General features: G+C 36.8%; 1 protein-coding gene across 1 annotated transcript; it reads right to left on the reverse strand.

Moving 5' to 3' along the window:
- Positions 1–991: 991 nt before the first annotated feature.
- LOC134360661 (olfactory receptor 4C12) lies at positions 992–1921 on the reverse strand. The gene has a single exon (XM_063075323.1). It carries the CDS (start codon positions 1919–1921, stop codon positions 992–994), a length of 930 nt encoding a protein of 309 aa, XP_062931393.1.
- Between the last annotated feature and the right edge of the window lie 16910 nt (positions 1922–18831).

Below are 18831 nucleotides of genomic sequence, written 5' to 3' on the forward strand. Positions count from 1 at the left end.
CCTCTGCCGGCAGATTCCAGTGAATCTCACTGGCATCCCAGTGATCAGTTTCCCACCTCTGTCTATCTACACTGTGATGGGGTGTTTTCTGGCAGCCTTGGTTCACCTGCAACCCAGAGGGCTGTTTCCTTCTTGCCAGTCCAGAACATACTTCTTTGTTTGCCAGCCTTAGTCCACCAGCTTTTCAGTGGGAGGCTCCCAGCTTTCCAATCCCAGACAAGTTTCTTGTGTGCCGGTTTCTGCCCAGCTGTGATGAGCTAGTTCTGGCCCAAGACAACCCAGTTAACTTCTCCACCAACCAATGGGCAACAAATGCACCTTCTCCAAAATATGGAATCCCAACCTTGAGCAGGGAGCTCAGCTTCTAAATGTGTTCCTTCCTTTGATACTCATCTCTCAGTCCCAGGGCATTCTTTACTCCTTTATAGTTAATCCCCTAATATAGTTAATAAGTGTATATAAACTTTCCTTGTTCAAATCACAGAAGCTTTTCTGTCTCCTGATTGAATTCTAACTGATACAATAGAAAATACTTAATATTATGTCAGCCTTATATGCATTACATAACCAGTATCTTTTTATACTATACAATCAATGTTTAATAAACAATACAATTAACAAAAGAAAGAATTTGCATTAAGGCCAAAGTAAAGAAATATCATTAAACATGTTATTTTCAATAATCTTTAATAACCAACACCTCAATGTTGCATAATAAGATTATTTTAGTATCAGTCCAATATTCTAGATTTATACCTTTTAGCTTCTAGAGATATTTCAGATTTCCAAGTAATTGATAAATATTTATTAAGAAGTAATAAGTTGTGATAACAAAAGAAAAAAGATGGGAGACAGTTAAGTCTGGATTACACTTCAAGCTTTAGCTTTATGTGTTAAGTGTACATCTGCAACCCCTTGTCTTCATCTACAGATTAAGGGCTTAGACTAGATTACATCTATTACCTGTATGTGTAATGCTCAGTGATCCTACTTAGTCATTATCCAAAGTCACTTTTTTTCTACACAGCTTCCTTATTGCATTTTTAACCTCAGCATTTCTGAGTGTGTAGATTAAAGGATTTAACATAGGGGTCACCATAGTATAAAAGACAGCAACAGCTTTATCAATGGGCAGAGTAGTCACTGGGCGCAGGTACACAAATACACAGGGCACAAAGGATAAGATGACAACTGTGATGTGAGAGGCACAGGTGGAGAGGGCTTTGCACCTCCCCTCCGAGGTAGAGTTCTTGACGGAACACAAGATGATCACATAGGATACCATCAAGAGGAGGAAGTTTAACAGGCATATGAGTCCACTGTTGGCAGCAACAAAGAGACCAAGGGTATGAGTGTCTGTGCACACAAGTTTCAACAAAGGGTACAAGTCACACATGAAGTGGTCTATGACATTGGGGCCACAGAAGGGCAGCCAGACTGTAAAGAGGATCTGAATGGTTGCATGGAGAAATCCTCCAGTCCAGGCCACTCCCATCAGGAGAATGCACAGCCTGTGGCTCATGATGGTCGTGTAGTGCAGAGGTTTGCAGATGGCCACATAGCAGTCATAGGCCATCACTGTCAGCAGGATGATCTCAGTAGCACCAAAGATGTGTTCTGCGTAGACTTGAGCCATACAGCCACTGAAGGAGATGATTTTCTTCTCATGAAGGGAGTCCACAATCAGCTTAGGAGCTGAAGAAGAAGAATAAATAGTGTCTATCAAGGACAGATGGGTCAGGAAGAAGTACATGGGGGAGTTCAGAGCCTGGCTGGTGATAATGGTGACCACAATGAGCAGGTTGCCTGAGAGCGTTACCATGTACAGAACCAAAAACACCACAAAAATGACTTTCTGCATTTTGGGGTTCTGTGTAAGACCTAATAAAATGAATTCAGTCATGTTCCTTTTATACTCCATCTATGTGGTGTGGGTGATAGACACTGGAAGGAATCTTTTACCTTTACATAAAAAGAAAGAAAGTAAAATTAGAACCATAAAAGAATCAAATAGTGCAAAAGTCTCCCTCTTCCTTTTTGGTACTCTGCCACCTCACAGATGACTCCTGCTCTTCCCCAAAACTCTCTAGGAACAGGTTCCTCATTCTCTTAGTTGACTCTTTTAGTCCTTTATTATCCTGACCTCAAAAATATTCTTAAAACGTGTAGGACACCCAGATGAAAGGAATTCCATTTACTAGGGTCAGGGTAATTGTTTTAAACTTGAAAATCAATATGATGGATTATTTTAGTCATGAGAAATAGTAATTTTGCAGCCTAATAAGACTTAAAAATATATATACATGAAATAACATGATTAAAACAACACAATATAGTCTGTATACCCTAATTATAATTATGTAAATATACTATAGGTAAAAGTTAATGAATAATAGTTATGGAATTAGCATTTGAAGATAATAGGTTTTATACACATATTTTAAGAATAAAATTCAAATTAAAAATTTTACTTGTATGATTTTATACAGGTTTTGTTTCACCTATGTTAAAACATTTGTTTGGGAAAAAGTAGGTAAGGAAATATGTCAATATATTTAGGACATTCACTTCTGGATATTAGATTATGGGTCATCTCTTATTTCTTTGTATTTTTTAGTATTTTCCAAATTTCTAAAGTTTGCATTACTATTTTATGATCAGAAAAGAAATATAATTTCTACATTTTTTTCTTAGAGGCCTACAGTTGAAACCATGAATTTTTAAACTGAGTGGAGTATGTGGGGAAATAAACATAAGGAATTGTACATTGGTACATCACGGGAACCAAGGAAATACTATGTGGATATAATTAAAGTAACTGCTGTAGTGTGCTCATGAAACACTTGTTACCAATGGACCAAATGGACATAGAGTGAGAGGGCCTGACTGGATACCAACCAAAGATTATTGATCCATCATTGTAATTTATACCATTGATAATGATGGTCAATATATCAAATCTGAACAATCAACCAGAACCTGTTTAATAGAAAGTCTATTTTTATTTGCTTGATGAATAATGCACTTATCACTCAAACTTTAAATTAGTATTTAAAACCAAGTTTTGCCATTTTTAATTGTCACTTTTTCCTAGACCTCAGGTTTCTTTCTGTTTTCTTTTTTCTTTATGTGTTCTTAATCACAAAAGCAATGAAGGGTAAGATGAATTGTTCCTGCTACATGTGGGCGTGATATAAAATGAGATTCATGGAAAAGAAACCTCTTCCAGATGATCCCACAAATGTTTCATTGAGAAGCTGGTTTTACAGCTCCAAGCCCCAGGATCATGGCCTCCCTTCTGGATAGATCAATGCATCAGAGAATCCTTCCAGAAGCAAGAACCCTTGAGCATAAAGGTGAGTGCACTTCCAATGACCAGCTCTTCTCTAAGGAGATGGCCTCTGGGAGAGTCAACAAGTCACTAATATGTTTTTCAACTTCTTGAAGGTCTGGGCCAAAGGTTAGGTGATCAAAACTGGACAGAAATCTCCAAACTTGACTCATTCATCTTCATTACTTCACTTATTAGTTCAGCTTCTTGCATATCTTGAAGTAATCTGGATATGTTAAAAGAACATTTCTCTTTTACAGTTGTTTTTTTTTTTTGACTTTTTCGTGACCGGCACCCAGCCAGTGAGTGCACCGGCCATTCCTATGTAGGATCCGAACCCGCGACGGGAGCGTCGCTGCGCACCCAGCACATAGTGTGCTTATTATCACTCAAATCCTCTAATACCCATATTTGCAGAAATGAGAAATGGAGAAAAGTGTCAATCCAGCAGGAAGATCCTGATCTTCCATAAAAAAGGCCCTCAGACTGCAATTGAGAAGCAAAGACCTAAACAGTCAAACTTCTTCCCAGAGAAACAATTGCTACTTGTTTAAATTCCACATACCCAAACATTTTAAAGTGCAAACATTTACTATAGCTATGCTTTTCCACATTCTTAATAGCACGCAGAGATTTACTTTTGCACTGTGTGCTTCCTATAGTAGTTAATTTTTACTGAGTGTGTTCAGTACTGTACTAAAATTTGCTTTATGTGTATTATTTCACTTAATCCTCACAACAATGTTATGAGGTTGGTACACTGTTATACATATTTTGAAGAAAAGAAAATTCTTGTTAGGAAAAGGTAAATGACTTGCCCAAAGTCATAATAATAAAAAACATAAAGGAGCCTCTATTCAAATCCAGGATGTCTATCTCTAACTCTTTAGCACTTATTCAATGCCTCTTCGGTATAGGTCCAGTCTGCTTCTGGGAATCAGAAGTTTCAGAGTTTGTACATGTGGGTTAGTACCTAAAATCACTATTTGTGACCATGGGAAATCCATGGCAGTCTTTTTGCTAAGCTATGAAATGTAGAGTCAGATGTTAGTGAGTTCAACAGTCCATTGGACAAGATTTTAGACAATTTGTACTTTAGAAATCCTCAAGCACCTTGCATTTCATCAATTTATGCATGCTTTGAAGATCAGGAAACTGAGAACCAAAGAGGTAAAGTCCAAGGGAACACAGCTAATGGATTAGGGGCAGAGGACAAGGAGAATTCAGAGCTCCTAATGCCCAACACAGTGATTTTTTTCCACCAACTCATCTTGCCTTCCATAAGATGCCTTCAGATAAGTGTATACAAGGAAAAACTCACTTTAAAGTGAGAAAGAGAATTAACTTTAATCTTTTATCTTTAGTAATACTTGTCTTGGCTCTCTAAGAAAAAGGCCTAGGTCTGAATGCAGGGATACAGAAATTCAGTCACATTGCTGGGACCACATCCATCGTAGCAGAAACAAGGACTCACTTGGATAGAATAATATCTGAGAAACTTTGAATAGAGTCAGAATCAGAAGTGCTTCTGAGTCTGGAGTTTAACATAGATTCCCAACAGAGCAGAGGGTACACTCTTTCCTTGCAGATTATATTTTTTAATGCATTTGCCTTTTGTATCTCAGTTTTAGAGCTGAATGTTTTCTTTGAAAAACAGAATCCAAATGCTATCCTTCTCTTTCCCATTGCCAACCTGTCTTGACCACAGTGAAGCTTACACACCCTATCTCAGCTCTACCTCCAATTTGCATTTCTTTATTCTCAGTTGCCTCTCATATCTCCTCCTATCAGTACAAGGTGAGATATTCCCCCTCTTTCATCCCTGGAAACCATCAAAGTTAGAGCATTGTTTCAAGGAAATGAGTGACTGTCCATAAGCCTCTAACTGTCCAAGCCACCATATCACATACCCTACCCTGGAGGAAACCCACAGTGACCCATCCAGCTACTGAAATCTCTCCACATTCAAAAACCTGGAAATCCCTTCCTTCCTTCCTTCCTTTCTTTCCCACCACTTTCTTAGAAAGAAAAAAACACAAAAATATGTTGTACTTACAGAAGGAGAGAACAAACCTAAGGATATTAAAAATTGGGGGGAGGGAGAGAGGGGTTGGGGGAGTAATAGGTTGGGTAAAGGGCATAAATAAAAATCACGATTTGTAAAAATGCCTATGTTAATGATAAATAATAAAAAATGTTTTAAAAGCCAGGACATCTAAAAGTGATCCCCCACAATGAATCAAAAAGTAATTTTTCTTTTTTCTTTAATTTAATTTAATTTCTCAAAATATATTGTACTTGATTTTCATGCCCCTTTACCGGGTCCTCTCCACCCCCACCCCTCCCCCACACATCGTAACTGTGCACTTGGCTTAAATAGTTCAAGGAATTTTTGTGCTTATTCTGTAAAAAGTAATTTTTCAAGGATTTTAAAATAAGCCCCTTGAGGAGAAATGGAAATACAAAAAAATCAACAATTGTAGATAACTTACTGTGGTTGTATGTAATTGAGAAGAATACCCAATACAATCAGAAATAAGAAGTAAGCCTTATACTTGTAGATAGTTGTTCAAATAGCATGTTTTTTTAATGTAAGTTTCCAAAGTCCCCACTGGCTGAACAATATTACAGGAAGCAGAGAAAGTCAAGTTGGTGCAAATTACTCCCAATAGATTCAGCAAGCATTTCCAAAGCTTTAATGACCTTGAAACTCATGTCAAAATAAAATGAAATACTTTGTTGAATTTGAAACTTAAAGTCCTTTGATACCAAAGAGAATCTTCTGATCTTCTCCCACATCTAGATCTGTCGTTTCAGAATAAGAGATACAAATATTTCTATTACTTAATGTCACCTCTTATTCTTCTCTTAATATAAGAAAACAGCTTGTTCTGGAATCATAGAGTTTTGAGAGGTTACTGAGAATGTTTTATTTCTATCTATGGCTTTGCCCTCCCAGGAATTAATTATCTCTGTTTTTTAAAGATTTTTTCTTAGAAACAAATATTTAAGAGTATTCATCTATGAACAACAAATCTTTACCTGATTAATTCTTTTCCCTGCACTTTACATTAATCTATTAACAGCCTACATTCCTGGTCTGGATTGTTATATGATAAAGCACAACTCTAATAAGCCCTTGGGTGTCATGAACTGGGACATAAAGGACTCTAAACCCTCTGTGAATAACAACGTGGGATTTCTCTCAAGTTGCATATCCCTGAGGAAATTTCCTCACTGTCTGAGGTCATGAAGGAGGTTGAGATACTGAATCAATCTCTCAGCTGTGCTATAAACACATCTGGACATATCCCATCCATAGGAATGAACCTTGACACTTGATGTACTTTCAGGCAGGATAATATCTAAAGTTGGAAGCTAAATGGAGGCTAAAATCCTAGTGTCAACTTTCCCAGTGTAGAAACCTAAACAGATTTTTATGCCTCCCATCAACAATTTTTGGAAGTTTAGGAATTCCACTGACCACTCAATGGAAGGAGCCTCCCCTAGGCAAACAGACTTCTTCAAATTTTCTTCACACATAATATTCCCAAGACAGTGCAGATTTGCATAGCCAAATACATTTTGCTGTCTTTAAAACATATATTGTAGCAATTACCCTGAAGTTCGGAGGACAAGGGTTGTTTAAACCATGTGTCATAAAAGTTAAAACAACTACTATATTTAAATGTATGGTTAGGCAGTGGATGGAGAAACCAATAAAAATAAAAGAAGCAGCTATCATTACTGAGCACTATGTCTTTTTTTCTATTAATATGGTATATTAGGGACTTCCAGGAAAATGGCAAACTAGAGGTGCCAAGAGCATGCTCCTCCCACAGAAGAAGATTGAAACAGACCCACCGTTACAACCACTGCAGTCGCTGAAGTATTGTTTGGTCCCAGAACTGTTGCACATAGCAGAGCAGCTCCCCGCAAAGCAGCAGTCCTGCAGGTGGCCCTTTGATGCACCACAGACATGAGGGAGGCTGTTGCCACTGCTGTGAAGTAACCACACTGCCATCAAGGACACAGCAGATGAGAGGGAGGGGGCTGCAATCAGCTGTTCCATTGCCACAACTACGAGGTAACCCTGTTGCTGCTGCAGACACTGCAGACACAATGGAGGCAGTTGTGCCACTCTCATCACCAGAAGTAACCCTGCTGCCACTGAGGACACTGCAGATAAGAGAGAGGCAGTTGCAGCTGCTGGCACTAGTGCCACTGCCATGAAAGAGCACCACTGCTACTGCAGACACCATAGCTGTGGGCACAGCCGCTGCAGACATCAAAGCTGAGTGGGCAGGAAACCATTGCAGCTGCCACTGCTGTAGTTGCTGCCATCACTGGCACCACCAGGCAGCCACCAGCATTGTGTGAGCAGCATGCCACCACTGAACTCACCACTATCATGTGGGCACTTCACCAAAGCCACCACTGGTGTCACTGCCATTGTAAGGGTGGTCTGTCACCACAGCAACAGCCACAGCAGCCACTGTCATGGTGCAGGCAGACCACTGATGACTCAACTGCATTCTAGTGGAATACCAGTAGAGTCCAGGGAAAGAAGTAAGACAGCACAGACCCTCTACCCAGTGGTCCAACCCACAGGGGGATTTAAGCTGTCCCCCACCCACCATAGTAGTGCACTTGTGGGTGAGAGCTACGTGGGAAGCCCACATGACTGCCTCAATCTGGGGAGAGACACACATGGAACCCCTGGAGAGTGAAGAAACCCAGGATAGCCAGAGAAAGGAAGAAAATTCCCAGTGCATCTATCAGGGTCACAGGATGCAGCCAGTATGCCAACAAGCCCTCTCAGGGTCACCCACTCTAAACAAAGTGTGACAGGTCCCCCAGGCACTTCTCCCAAGAACTCAAGATCTCATGCAAAACCATGATGACCCAACACAGTGTCAATAACCTCAGTAAGAAATCACTAAATGCCACAATGGCTAGGTCATGGAAACACTCACATAGAATTCCAACACTGAACATGGCTGAAGTGCCCACAAGGATACTACACTACTGCATCTCCCTGGAATGAATACTAAAATACCCTACTCACCACTAACTATAAAACACATCTACAGGAATCTTTCTTCTCAAAGTCCACTCTAGAGTAATAGAAGAAGCAACTGCTCTACCAGATGACTAGACATCACATAGAAAGATGAAAAATACAAAAAAAAAAAACAAGAAAATATGAGTCACCCAAGGGAATACGATAACTCTCAAGTATCAGATCCCATAGAGCATGAAATCCTTGAAATGACTGGAAAGGAATACCCAGTAATGATTCTAAGGAAACACAATGAGATAAAAGAAGACACAGTAAGATGAAACAATGCACTGAAAAAAACTATTCAGGATATGAAGAAGGAAATTTACACAGAGATTAATACTTTAAAAAATAATGTGGCAGAACTCATGGATCTGAAGGAGCCATTCAACAAAATGAAAAACACAACCAAGAGCTTAAGCAGCAGGCTGGAGCAAGCAGAAGAAGGAATTTCTTATCTTGAAGACAGTGTCCTTGAAATAACTCAGGTAGACAAAAAAAATAATATTTTTTTTTAAAATGAAGAAAATCTAAGTGAGGCAGGCAACCTTAAGTGTACAAACATGTGAATCATGGGTGTTCCTGAAGGGGAGGAGAAAGGAAAAGGCACTGAGGGCATATTCAATGAAATAATTGCAGAAAACTTCCCAGGCATAGGGAAAGATATGGACCCTCAGATATAGGAGGCTAAAGATCTCCAAACAGATCAATCCAGAAAGATTTTCTATGGGGCACAATAGCCAAACTGACAAAACTCAAAGACAAATACAGAATCCTAAAGACAGCAAGAGAAAAGTCACCTATAAATAAAGTCCCTATCAGTTTAACAGCAGACTTCTCAACAGAAACTCTACAGGACAGAAGAGAATGGGACAATATTCGAACTTAAAACAAACAAACAAAAACCTGTCAGCCAAAAATAATATACCCAGCAAGGCACTCCCTCAGAAATGAAGGAGAAATAGTCTATTTCCGAGACAAACAAAAACTATGAGAGTTCACTGCCACATGACCAGCCCTACAAGAGATCCTCATGGGAGTACTGCATCTGGTATCCGAAAAATAATCACTGCCATGAATATGCAAGAAAGGACCTGCTGGCAGAACAAAAATCTAAATGAGAAAGAAAAAGCAACTGTATCTTGCCACCTCCAAAAACCAAGAAACACCAAAGATAAAGTATAAAAGTGAAAGAAACAAACAATATTTAAAACATCCAAATAAAAATTGATAAAATGCAAGAAGTAAGACAATACCTTTCAACAACAATGAAAAAAAAAAATGCTCAACATCAAGAATCACCAGCAAAATACAAGTCAAAACCACAATGAGATATTATCTCACCCCAGTTAGAATGGATATTATCAAAAAGACAGAAAAATAATTCTGGAAAGGATGTGGAGAAAGGGAAACCCTTTTACACTGTTAGTGGGAATGTAATTAATACAGCTATGGTGGAAAACACTATGAAGACTTCTCAAACATCTACAGGTAGAATATGCACCCAAGGGAATGAAAATCAACAAGTCGAATAGATACCTGCACTTTCGTGTTTATCAGGACTCTTAACACTAGCCAAGAGTTGGGTCCTATCTAAATGTCCTTCAATGGATGACTGGATAAATAAAATGTGGTATGTACACACAATGGAATACTACTCAGCCATAAGAAGAATGAAATTCTGCCATTTATAGCTACATGGATGAGCTGGGAAAAAATTATGTTAAGTGAAATAAGCCAGACAGAGAGAAAGAGATACCACATGTTCTCACTCATATGTGGAAGCTGAAATAGTTGATTTCATAGAAGTAGAGAGTAGAATAGTAGTTACTAGAGACTGGTGGAGGGAAGGGATGGGGGGATGGGGAGAGGGTGATCAGTGGACACAAAATATTAGACAGATTGGAAGAATGGTAACTAGTGTTCTGCAGTAATATAGGGAGACCACTGCTAACAGGTGTATCTTTGAATAGCTAGTCAAGATGATGCTGAATGTTCTTAACACAGAGAAGTGACAAATGTTTGCGGTGATGGATATACTAAGCATCTTGATATGATCTTTGCACAGAGTACGAATGTACCCAAATAACATATTGCTCTCCATAAATATATACAATTTTCATAGGTTAATTAAGAAAAAAAAGCTAAAAAGAGAAAGACAGACATAGAAAGTAGAATAGTGGTTACCAGAGATAAGGAAAGGGGGAGGGGGCAGAGGAAGGTTGTAGACTGGTACAAATTTACAAAGTTACAGTTAGATAGGAGGAATAAGTTCTGGTGCCCTAGGGTGACAATAACAAATAATATTGTATTGTGTATTTCAAGATAGCTGGAAATGAAAATCTTGAATGTAATAACCACAAGGAAATGATAAATGTTTAAGCGATAGAAATGCCAATATTCTGATTAAATCATTATACAATATAAGCATGTTTTAAAACAACAAACTGTGTTCCATAAACATGTACAATGAAAAAAATTATAATTAAAAATAAATAAATATATGAAAACTAAAAAAAAAAAAAAAATTGATGATCACAACAATAATACAATCACTGCGACAGAAAATTGTGGTCCCTTTCACAGGTCCAGAATTAAGTGAATTTTCAGACCTGGAACCAAATGATTGAATGGTATGTTGAGTCTCCTTGAGGTAGTATCATGGCTATTAAAAAAAAAAGTATATAAATATCCTCTTATCCTTCCTCCAAAGAACCTGTTGTGCCAGTGTAACTTGTGTGATATGGAAAGGAAAATACCAAGATTTTTGTAGATTGTTTGTAAAATTCTTTTTTGATGGATTTGAGTTTTCTGTGTCAAGTCAGTGAAGTCAAAAGTAAAGTCATTTGTTGAGACTGAGGAAAAGAAAGGAAGTTTTGGGGTTTTTGAAGACAAAGGAAAGAGATGAAATAATCCTTTAGGACAATGAGATTATAAATGGACTGCAGACCTACAGTGTGATGCTCTAGCTGCTTCAAGAGCTCACTTGAGATCCAGGTCATGAATATAAAGGGAGACCAGTTAGTGTGGCCTTAAAGTAACACTCACAGAGTGAAGCACAACATGGTTAAAAATTCGCTAATGATCTATTAATATTTTCTGAAGACATAGGCAACTCAACTAAATCCTCTAGGACTGACCCCCAGTCTAGTATTCAATTTGAGTGCCACCTTATGGGAAAATCCCAAAAGGGAAAATTAATCAAAGGGTAATAGAGCTACAGATATTATTACTATCCAGGTTGTCCTAATGTGTCCTAATGTGAACAGGAATTAGGGTGCATGGTTTGTTCTTGTAACTGTTTAGGAAATTAAATCGTCCTGGGAATTGATCTTTACCCGAACATGTTTCATAATATTGGCTTAGCTTATTTATCCATGGGTGACATGATGTGAGGGCCAGATTCATACTGGGGGCATACCCATTGCCAGAAATTGCTTTTGTACCCCATGTCCCCACCCAATTATCCCCCAACATCCCTCCCCCTCCCCCTTTCCCCCACTCTGCTTTGTAGCCCTAGGAATGTTCCCTCCCTCTGTACGACCACTGCACTATTGTGGTCTTTCTTTCCTTCCTTCCTTTCTCTCTTAGCTCCCACATGAGTGAGCACATGCGGTGTTTATCCCTCTGTGCTTTGCTTATTTCACTCAACATTGAGTCTTCTTATATTTTAAAATATTTAAAACATTTAGGTCAGGGATTTTTTAAGCAAAAACACTCTTTTGAAATTCCTCATGTTGGATAATGTTGAATTTAAAAAATGTACAATTTCATTTTTACTTAAAGGATGTAAAATAGTATACATGATAAATTGTATTCTCTAAAAAAAATTCAGACATAAATAATACAAAGAATATGAAAAAAGATGCTAGGAAAAATAAGTTAACTAGCATCATTGATCAAGCAGTTTATTTTGTTATCTTTGACTGCTGAGATTGGAGCAGAAGTGTCAAATCAAAGTCCATTTCAGAGCACATTTTATTATGGGACTTATTCTCGGTACCTAATAGGGGAAGCTCTGATTCTAAGTTTCCAGAGGCCGGTGTCTCCACACAATGTGCCCCACAGACCTGATTCTAAACATACCACTGAAATTACATTGATCTCCCTGCACACTCAGGTATGCTATGCCAGCACCCTTCTATGATGGTCCATAGCAGGAATTGAAATCTTGACAGTTGTTAGTTCTTCAGTAGCTGGAAACCCTAGATCAATTTCTGTTGTAGTATGCCATGCTGGAAAGCAGTGCAGAGAAATCATTTTGGACATGTTTGTGGGTACCAAATCTTGTACCTAGAGCATTCATCATTCCCATGGATGAGAGCTTATTTTCCATCCATGCAATTACTGTGTATCTTTAACTTCACTCAATATCCTGCTTCCTAATTTCTCTTTTTCTTCTTTCCTCTGTATCTTAGAAACATTTCTTCAGCATCTCACTGGAGGTATTCATCCAGTTGTCATCACTTTCTATAAACATCCAATCCAGACAATGGCTAAAAATATTAATAAAGTATAAATTTTACATATCTTAAGTTATTGCAGAACAGTTCTAGCTCTGTTAGACAATTTTGTTAATTTGTTTGAGGCAAGAAAATAAAAACGTATTCATGCTTTAGCAATGAGATGTAATACTCAAAAAAGGAAGAGATGAAAAAGTTGCACAATTTTATTTTGCTTTGTGATCCTATTTATGCTTGTTCTTGAAGTGATTTCGTACATTTGCAGCTGTTGTTGTCATGTCTGTGTTCACATTTTGGAAAAGGATTAGTATTATAACTATTTATTTTAAGAAAGTCAATTTAGTTAATGTTTCATTACTAAAAGGAAATCAAAGTGAAAAACATAAGACATATATAGAGATATTTTCGTCAAGTTTCATTTGGAATGTTTACCCATATTGGAGAGAGAATATTTATACATTGACAATGAATCTGATTTTCCTGACTAAGTTGGTATAGTGCCAGTGTGCAGACTGGACGTGATGATAACCCATGCAGACTTATGCCTGAAGGAATGACACATAAGAAATGCAGCTGATGAAGTCATTTATCTCTTCCATCTTTTAAGTGATGAAATATAAGTTAATAAATGATTTTGGCTGAATACCAAGGCTGAAGCTGAACTTCAGAGCAGCCCTATTTAAAAGTCTTCAACAAGTACTCAAGTTTGAGAAACAATTGTGTATATATTAAAAAATGAACTGTTAGATCCAATATATATAAACAATGGAAAATTCTAAGAGACACAAAAGTCTTGAGTGAGGATGGAACTGAATCCATGCTCTGTGTGACAGGAAGGGGAAAACAGTGATTTCAGGAAGATACTCTGTGCAAAGAGCTGGCATAAGCCAATGGGTAGGGAGATAGAAAAGAGGTCTTAGTGGCAATGCTTGGCTGGGCAGGAGAATTCAGGCTGAGACAGAAACACCACACAAGGTGTAATGACTTCAGAGAATCCTTTACTATGTTGGGGGAATTGGGGCTTGTTAGCAGGAACCATTTTCAAAAGCTCAGTGGTAGGATTCAGCTCTGAAATTTCTTGCCAAGAAACAGTTGGCTGCTAGAAGAAGTAAAAACACTGGGGAGTTGATAAACAACAATGCCTGTTAGTGCAGAAGTGACTTTGGCACCAAACATTCTGAATAATTAAATCATTGCATTAACCTTGGAACCCAAGAGATCATTTTGGACTGAGATATTGACCACAGTTTGCCAAATACCTCAGGGAATGCACTTTCCCTTCCTTACTTCATGAGCCAGAGGTTTGAGTTCCAAGGAATCTGTGATTCGAGGTGATCTAAAGACTGCATCACCTCAGTATAGCTTGTGATCCCAAAATATTACAACCTAGAGAAACACTTGGCAAATGCATGTAAACATCTTCTAATAAGCTAATTAATAATATTGGGTTTTGAAATTATGAACTGAGGTGAAGGTAAATCTGTCTTGGGTTAGGCAGTCATTTTGAGCTTTTCATTTTAAGAATTTTTATTACACGCAAAAGTATATGCAATCGGAGTTTGCTATTAGGAAGTACAAAGTCCATTTAAGACTCAAAGTTCTGAATGTTCACGTACTTAATAAGATGTATAACAAATCAGTAAGAGAGTAAAGGTGATATATATCCTTATCATTTTCCAAACAGGAGATTTCTTATTCTACTTGGCTAAGCTTTTCAGCCCAGACTACACTCTAAGAAACAAAGAAATCTAAGATAGCATACAATATTCTAAGATTTTTCATTATTGAGCCTATGCTAACCTCTGCAAGTTGTGTTTAATTAATGTAGGCATGCAGGTGTAGAAGGAAATATTTTATAGTAACACCTCATTAATAAATGCATAATCATATACCTCAAATCTAATTTTCTAGATTACATATTTTAACAATACTTAATAAATAAATAAGAGGAAGTCTTTATGCCTCAAAGAAACTCTTTCACAGACCTCCAGTCTGTTTTAGTGTTCAAGAAATTTTATTCCAAATATGAAAGAAATCTACCTTCAAAAAATTGACATTTTTTATGTTGACAGTAAAAATATATAAGTGGAGATTGTTTTGTGGGTTACAGATTTACATGTGTATGTAATTAAAACACCAACAAAAAAAGTAAAACATTCAACAAATTAATCCTTTCCTCTGTGTGGAGGGTAGTAGGTCTGTTCACAACTATTGTAACTTTATACTTCTTTTACATAATTTGATTGTATTTCCTGGATCTCTTGGGGAAGTATATGATATTACCCTATAAAGCTAAATATTGGCACATCCTGCAACCAATCAATTGCATTTTTGGGAGACATGTTAAAATTGTCATAGTTGCAGTGTTCATAGTAGTCAAATATTAATGGACAGGATAATAACCTAGCATGTTTTGAAATGATCACAAAATGGAGTACAGTATAGGATAAAAATGAATCTATGACTTCAAGGAATTGTAATTGTTATGTCTTCTTCTCCCCCCCCCCGAATTTGTGTGTGTGTGTGTGTGAATTTTTTTTGTTTGTTTTAGCTCCCACCAATAAGTGAGAACATGTGGTATTTCTCTTTCTGTGCCTGACTTGTTTCACTTAATATAATTCTCTCAAGGTCCATCCATGTTGTTGCAAATGGCAGTATTTCATTCTTTTTTATAGCTGATTAGTATTCCATTGTGTAGATGTACCACATTTTCCGTATCCACTCATCTGATGATGGACATTTGGGCTGGTTCCAACTCTTGGCTATTGTAAAAAGTGCTGCAGGAGAGGTTTCAGTAATGGGCCACAATAATCAACCACATTGTATATTGACAAATAAAATTTTTTAAAATGAATCTACAACTATATTCCACAACTGATTTAAAACTTAGTAAATTAATGCTATAAAAAATTAATTTCTAAAGTCTGTATAAAGTATGCTAAATTTAAAAAAATTCAGAACCATGTAAATCTAAAAAATACATACATTATAAAGATATTTTATTTTTGGAAACAAGATAGTTATACATTAAAAACAAGATATTGTTACTGTTTAAGGTGAAGCCTGGGGCAGGATAGGAAAGGGATTTAAACTAGACACAATATTGGTAAGATTTTAGTTCTTGGGATGTATAGTAAGTTTACAAATATGCATTATACATTGGGGAACAGGTATAAACCTGTTCCCCAATGTTTATCGCAGCACTCTTTACAATAGCCAAGAGTTGGAATCAGCCCAAATGCCCATCATCAGATGAGTGGATACGGAAAATGTGGTACATCTACACAATGGAATACTACTCAACTATAAAAACGAATGAAATACTGCCATTTGCAACAACATGGATGGACCTTGAGAGAATTATATTAAGTGAAACAAGTCAGGCACAGAAAGAGAAATACCACATGTTCTCACTTATTGGTGGGAGCTAAAAATTAATATATAAATTCACACACACACACACACACACACACGCACGCACGCACACAAAAACAGGGGGTGGGGAGAGAAGATATAACAACCACAATTATTTGAAGTTGATACGACAAGCAAACAGAAAGGACATTGTTGGGGGGGGAGGGATAAGGGAGGGAGGTTTTGGTGATGGGGAGCAATAATCAGCTACAATGTATATCGACAAAATAAAATTAAAAAAAAAAAACCAAAAAACAAATATGCATTATACTATTTGTATAATTCTAAGAAAACAATAATATAAAAAAATAAAAATGGTAAAATAGTTTAGAAAGAGAATTCTACATTGGAGATTTTGTTGATAGAACTGGTTTCTTCTGCTTGTACATTGGATCTTCTTCCTCTTGTGTTGGCTCCATTTTCAATCAGGCTCTCTGCATTCATGGTAAAATCATAGAATGGAGTTTTGTGTCTGTCCTCTCAGAAACTCCATGAGGAAAAAAAAATGACTTTTTGTGATATTCCAAATGAAAGTATTGTCTTTGCATCTCATTTACACTAGATTTCTGACGAGATCATTATAGCCTTGGGAAAATGTTTTCTGATGGACTAACAGGAGTCATATTCCCATCCTTTGGGGAGATAGCACTCCCCAAACCTTATGTGCTAAGTATGGACAAGTTGGAGATTCTCAGAGGAAACTCAGGGTTCAGTTATTCAAGAAGGAAAATGGATTTCTTTCAGGCACAAAGAACCAGGGTCCAGTGTCTAATAACACAATCTTTTACAACTCATCATTAGCGTCCTTATGAAGAAGGAAGGATGTATTTGCAAAGGTATTTAAATACGAGGATACTTCAAAAAGTTGATGAAAAGATTCTCATTACATTTCAATTCTGTTTTCCCATGAACTTTTTGAACACCCTCATGTTGTGCAGCAAAAGTCAACCATGGCTGAATGTATCCTCCTTATTGATACTACTTTCCACACTACATCATCAAAAATAGCACACTCTGTTACGGGGACAATCTAACACTTACAGTGCTAGTTATCTCCCAGTGCTGTTGATTGTGCTAGTAAGTTGCATCTATGAAACAGATGACCAGAAAAGTGTTTGTTCTTTCCTGAGATCTGACCTCCCTTCCATCTGCAGCCTTTTAAATTAGTAGTTTATTGTTATCCAGAAAGAATCAAAAGAGATTCTTATTTCATTTATCATTACAGAAGTAGTTTTCCAGAAAAGGTAATTGTACATTGATACTAATTTCTTTCAAAATTTGGTTTCATTTTTTCTTCATTCATTCACTTACTAAATGATTATTAAATATGTAATATAATTGTAGTTCATAAATACCACAGCAGACATGGTGAAGAACAAGATAGTCATGATCTCTATCCTCAGTAAGTGCTTACAATTTACAAAACTTTCTAAGAGTCTGAGAAACAAAATAAGAAATTTTTTCTGGTCTAGCCATTATTCAACATTTTCCTATTTTAAAGCTCTCTAGTGAGTGATCTTTCAATCAGGACTTGCATGTGTGTGAGTTTCTGACACTAGTGCTCATGTGGACTTCCTATGCAGAAAACTCATGCACTCCTGTCTGAAAGTCTAGTCCTTTGGGTTTCATAGTGTTACTCTTCCAGAATTTCATCCAAGTTCTTTAAGCATGCTTCTTGCAATCCTTCAGGGATTCTTTTAAATGGTGGTGTAACCCCGCATTTTGTGGTCAGCTTACTTTTCTAATCTCTCTGCAAGTTTTCTTCAGGTGACCTCATGTAACCTCATGATTTAAACTACCATTTACAAATAATGATTTGCAAATTGAATTCTGCAGTACTGACTTGAAATTTATGCTTACAAGATTCAACTCTGTACTGAAAATTTTCATATTTATATCCTGAATTTCAACCTGTTCTCATAGCCTTACTATTAATTTCAGGATCCTAAACCTGAGATACCATTACTTAGCCATTAGAAATTTCCTTCACCATCATTACTTTCTAGTATTAACTGATTTTTAACTTAGGATAGTGTACAGAAAATGTGTAGAATGAGGAAAAAACACAGAATAAGACAGACGTTAGTACAGATGAAGTACTGAATTTACTAAGTAAGTAACCTGGGCTTAATTTCTGTGAGTTTTAGTTTCCTCTTATAAGAAATCTTATTGTTGGTACCTGCATCATGGGATAGTTATATAAATTAAAAGGCATAATTTATGGAAAGTGATAAACACTCAAGCTATTACATAAGAAAATTGATTATTAATTAATAAAAAAAATCAATAAATATTTGGGGAAATAGAATTTTTTGATACAATATATTTCTTAATAAATGTCTTTTATTAACATAGGTTAATAAAACAAATGAAAATAAATTTTAAACAATATGAGATTCAGTGCTTCTTGTACATTTTAATCCTCAGACTATTTGCTGTAAATCTGTAGTTCTCTGGTGGGGGTTGTCTGTAGCCCACAGAATCAAACCTCTGGTTAAAGGACACCGCCCTGCTCTCCTGGTCTGTATTTGCAAATATACTACAAGTGTATTACATGAGCT

The sequence above is a fragment of the Cynocephalus volans genome, chromosome 12 (genome assembly GCF_027409185.1).
Source record: "Cynocephalus volans isolate mCynVol1 chromosome 12, mCynVol1.pri, whole genome shotgun sequence".
NCBI classification, from domain to species: Eukaryota; Metazoa; Chordata; class Mammalia; order Dermoptera; family Cynocephalidae; genus Cynocephalus; species Cynocephalus volans.

Bases quoted from the DNA above. Each gene is read 5' to 3' on its own strand.
- LOC134360661 (XM_063075323.1), bottom strand. From the start codon at position 1,921: ATGGAGTATAAAAGGAACATGACTGAATTCATTTTATTAGGTCTTACA.